Source organism: Nanorana parkeri, unplaced genomic scaffold, assembly GCF_000935625.1.
Source record: "Nanorana parkeri isolate BGI_ZX_2015 unplaced genomic scaffold, ASM93562v1 scaffold100, whole genome shotgun sequence".
NCBI classification, from domain to species: Eukaryota; Metazoa; Chordata; class Amphibia; order Anura; family Dicroglossidae; genus Nanorana; species Nanorana parkeri.
Window position 1 is genome coordinate 222,911 of NW_017306368.1, and position 4,415 is coordinate 227,325.

At 44.9% G+C, this 4,415-nt stretch overlaps 1 protein-coding gene across 1 annotated transcript in view; it reads left to right on the forward strand.

Annotated features, from left to right (window-relative positions):
* The first annotated feature begins 376 nt into the window (after positions 1-376).
* The window catches only part of BIRC6 (baculoviral IAP repeat containing 6), a 258,916-nt gene continuing 254,877 nt past the window's right edge, over positions 377-4,415 (forward strand). Inside the window, exons 1-2 of the mRNA XM_018552891.1 lie at positions 377-426; positions 4,272-4,410. Coding sequence (XP_018408393.1) covers positions 377-426; positions 4,272-4,410 — 189 coding nt within the window. The remainder of the gene's footprint in view (positions 427-4,271; positions 4,411-4,415) is intronic.

Here is a 4,415-nt window from a genome sequence, read left to right on the forward strand (position 1 = left end):
GGCTAAGAGTTCACGTACCTCACCGGCCGCCGACTGTTCGGGATCACAGAAGACTGCTGGCATCGAGGGATCCAGAGCGTCAGAGGAGGCAGCGCTGAGTACAGGGGGGATGCCGGAGGGATCAGCATTTTCTGACTTGCGGGACGAGCTAAAGATCTGGGTCCCTGTGTCGCCGCCGGCGTGGGGTCCACTGCGGCCTTCTTTGGCTGGGAGGCTTTTGGCGTAGGAGGCAATGTCTCGGGTAGAGGAGGCAACAGGTGAAACAGGAGAGGTCCGGTAGTCGGGCATAGGGGAGAAATGGATCATAACGCTTAAAAAGTTCACTGCAGGAAGCCCTGCATCAGCAGAGCTTACGGCTGCACGTCCTCACTCTTCCATGGTCGGCCACACCCCCCCAGAGAACTACTTTTTAATAGACTACAAAAGGTAGAAACACACTGAAAAGGCATTACAAAGGTAAAATCACCATTTAAATAGAGTAGAAAAGGGTTATAACCCCTATCAGATTACATTTGCTATCTCTGCCCTGCCGGAAAGATTTCCATTCACTTTTTGTCCCGGACATGTAATTTGGGATAAGGGGAAATCCCCCCCAAAAAAGAGTATTTTAATTTCAAAACATTTGTCCCATTTGGAAAAGTTTCCCTCACCTCTTGCTTGGATTTCCCTTCAATATAACATATAGAGGGGTAAATCTTACCAGCTGGGTCACAGGTGACAATAAATACCTGACAAGGGGTCTATCTGTTCCCAAGCTGTCCTTAACATACACTTTAACCACTTCTCCACTAGACATGTGCACCGGCAAAAAATTAGTTTCGTTTTCATTCGGATTTTGGGTTATTTCGTTTTTCGGGATTCGGGTCCGAAATTCAATTCGTTTCGGGATTCGGATTCGGACGGAATTCGTTAGCGGTAGTCTGTACGAAATTTCGTTTGTTGGGCGAAATTTCGTTGCAGCAAAGAAAATTATTTTTTCAGTCTGCAGAACAGGAAAAAAAATAGGGTGAGCCCCCCCCCCCAATTCATACCAGACCCTTTATATACGTACAATACTAAGTATAGTATATATAAATACTCATACCAGACCCTTAAATACTACATAGCATTAGGGAGCGAACTTAATTTTGGTTGCCCCTGTCTGTCTGACATCATGTGTCCGGTTTTCAGCTGCCATGAAACCCGGACACAGCATTCAAAAACAATAGCATTCTGTAGCTCCCGAATGCTATTTAGTATTTGACAGCTGAGAATGTCAAATGAGCTGAGCAAGCACCGTGACGTCACGCCTTGTTCCGCCCATCTGTTTATTTTCGGGCAAGAGATGTCATTTTGCGGCGGGTTTTCGTCGGGTTCGGACGGTCGTCGTGACTTTTTTTATTTAGTCGGGTCGGCGCGCGTCGTGCATCGTGATTGACGCTGGATTGCATCGATAGGGTTGCCACTTTTTTTTCCAGCGAAACCCAAACACTCTAGCGGCGCACGGAAATTTATTTGGGGAGAATGATTCGAGGCTTATCCATATGTAAATAGCCCCATCCATTCATATGTAAATATCACAGTGGAGACTATTTTTAGTGGGGGGCCAGTAGCCCATATCTTAATTTAGTTGCCCCTGTCTGTCCGACATCATGTGTCCGGTTTTCAGCTGCCATGAAACCCGGACACAGCATTCAAAACCCGGACTGTCTGGGTGAATCCTGGACAGGTGGCAAAACTATACATCGATGGAGCAATTTTTTTTCTTTTTTTAATTACAGGAATAGTGAAAAACTGACAGTTTTTTTTTTCAGTTAAATAATTTTTTCTAAAAGTGTGGTTTGTTTATTTACTTTGAATTTGAACCCTTTAGTGAATGAGTAGGGGTACCCCTAGGGGGAGAGGCGGAATCTGGGGGCCACGTTTATTAAAGGGGTACCCCGATGCAAATAAGCCCCCTTGCCTGCAGACCCCCACAACCCTGACCCGGTGGTTGTGGGGGTGTGGGGGTCTGCAGGCAGGGGGGAATTCCCAATAGGTGTATAATTGGCACTCCTAGACAAGAAACATATGGACACATTTATTTAGATTAGGTTTTCTATGGTACTCGTTTACAGCCAGGGGCATTTTATATTCGCTGCCCACGAATTATATGTTCGTTTTCAGAATGCTCCTTCGGCAGGTTTTGTAACCCGCATGCTAAAGCTCTGCAATATTTTTACTTTCGATGTCAACTCAACCCTTCAATTATACTACAAACTAATAAATTGTATTGTCGGTATGTGGGTTTATGGCTGTGTCGCCTTTTGCTTTTTGTCTTTTCCTGAATTATTGCTAATAGGACCATGGTCGCCTCATTTTATACTCTGATAAGCATTTTTTATATATCATTTTTTAGTAACGTTCTAGTAAATATAATATGTTAAAAAATAAATAAAAATACATATATATATTTTTTAAATGTCTTTGTGTGGCCCTGTCCCCATTACCATTGTTGCTTAGACAAGAATTCTGTATGTGCGTTATAATTAATCAAAATTAATCGATTAAAAAAAAATTTGATTAATCAAACACGAAAAATGTAATCAGTAACAGCCCTAGAATACATCCAAATCTCCAAAATTTCAATTCGGAATGAAACGAATCGCACATGTCTATTCTCCACTGGCCATTTAAAGATGAACTCCAGACAAACGACAACTGCAAATATTAACTGCTCGTTTTGGTCCAGGGTCTAAAATAAGGAAGATACACTCACTTGATCCTTGGTCCTGCAAAGATGACCACTCACTTATCTCCGCTATGGCAATAGAATGTCCCTTGGCGTCCTCTAATGCAGTTGCATAAGACTTGATGACATCACAGGTCCTTTGACTGCTGGAGCCTGGGGGGAGAAGAGGCTGCAGGGACCGGTCTACCAGCTAGGTGGGACCAAGGATCAGGTGAGTGTATTTTCTTTACTTTAGCTCCTAGTCCAAAATGAGCAGTTAACCCTTGCTTTGTGGGGGTAGCCCCACTGCAAGGGTTCACTTTTTGATTGCTTGGGGTTCTTTTTTAAAACAAAATGCAAGTTGGTGGAGTAGACATACCTGTATGTCCTTGTTTATTCATGTTTGTGTGTGTGTGTGTGTGCCCAGCATGAACACAAGCTGCTGCTCTCTCTGTCATTAGACAACGGAGAACATCGGCTACAGGCACAGAGCTAACCGTATCGGTGATCTGTCGACACTGAGAGCTTATCAGGTTCTGCGACCGCCTGACTTCCGGTTTCGTTAAAACTAAGAGGTTTGCCCAAGAAAGTTGTTCTGCACGAGCGCCAGCCAGGGCATTGCCCTATACACATACACCACAGCAATGAAGTCATAAAATGAACGAGGATCACAGTAATCCAGCACATTATTAATCTCACGTGCCCCACTCAATATGGCCGCCGCTTGAGTGCGGCAACTCAGATTAATAACGTGCTGGATTTCTGTAATCCTAGTTCATTTTATTACTTAATTGCTGTGCTGTATGTGTATAGGCCAATGCCCTAGCTGGCGCTCCTGCAGAACAAGTTTCTTGGGCAAACCTCTCATTTGTAACGTAACCGGAAGTCAGGTCGCAGAACTCGATAAGTTCGAACTTTCGATCAAACACTGACTCTGTGCCTTGTGGTTATTGTTATTGGTCATCAAAGTGATCACATGGCGAAGTTTACATTGCTAAACCCTCCCTCTTACAATGGAGAGAGAATAGGAACTAATAAATTAATTAACAAATAATTTATTATTTTCTGATGACCACAAGCAATTCATTTGGGTACAGTGTTGCATAACCGCGCAATTGTCAGTCAAACTATCACAGCACTGAAAACTAAAACAAATTGACCAGTCATGAAAATGGTGTAACATGCTACTCCAGAATTGGTTAAACAGCACATTACCAGTGTGTATTCAGCTTTGGTTTTACATGTACAGTTTAAAATACGCACTGGGATAGCTGTTTTTCCTATGGGGTATATGTTATTAGAAATGTCCACTTTGCATCTATAACCGCATATCAATAAAGTTTTTCATGTTTGCAGAAAAGAGGCAGTTTCCCTTGCGCTCCTGACGTATGGACGTACAAGCTGTGTGGTAGCCAAACAGGCGTGTCGTCATTTCCTTTGTCTACACCTCCTTTCCGTGCGGCTTCCTGGCTGCTGCCCCGGATGGTGTATAGCTGTAGTGGTGCTGCTGCGGCTGCTGCTCTCCTGTCACCTGACGCAGCGGCCGGCGGCCCTATTCCTCTCCCTCCTACTTCTCAACCAGACCCTTCGTCGGCTTCGTCCTCTTCCTGTCTCCGGAGCTCCAACTCAACAGCGCCCGTATCCTCCCCCGGCCTCCCCGTTCCGGTGTCCCGCCCGGAGGGGGCCCGGCTGCCGAAGATGGCGGCGGGGGCTGCGGGGGGGTCCT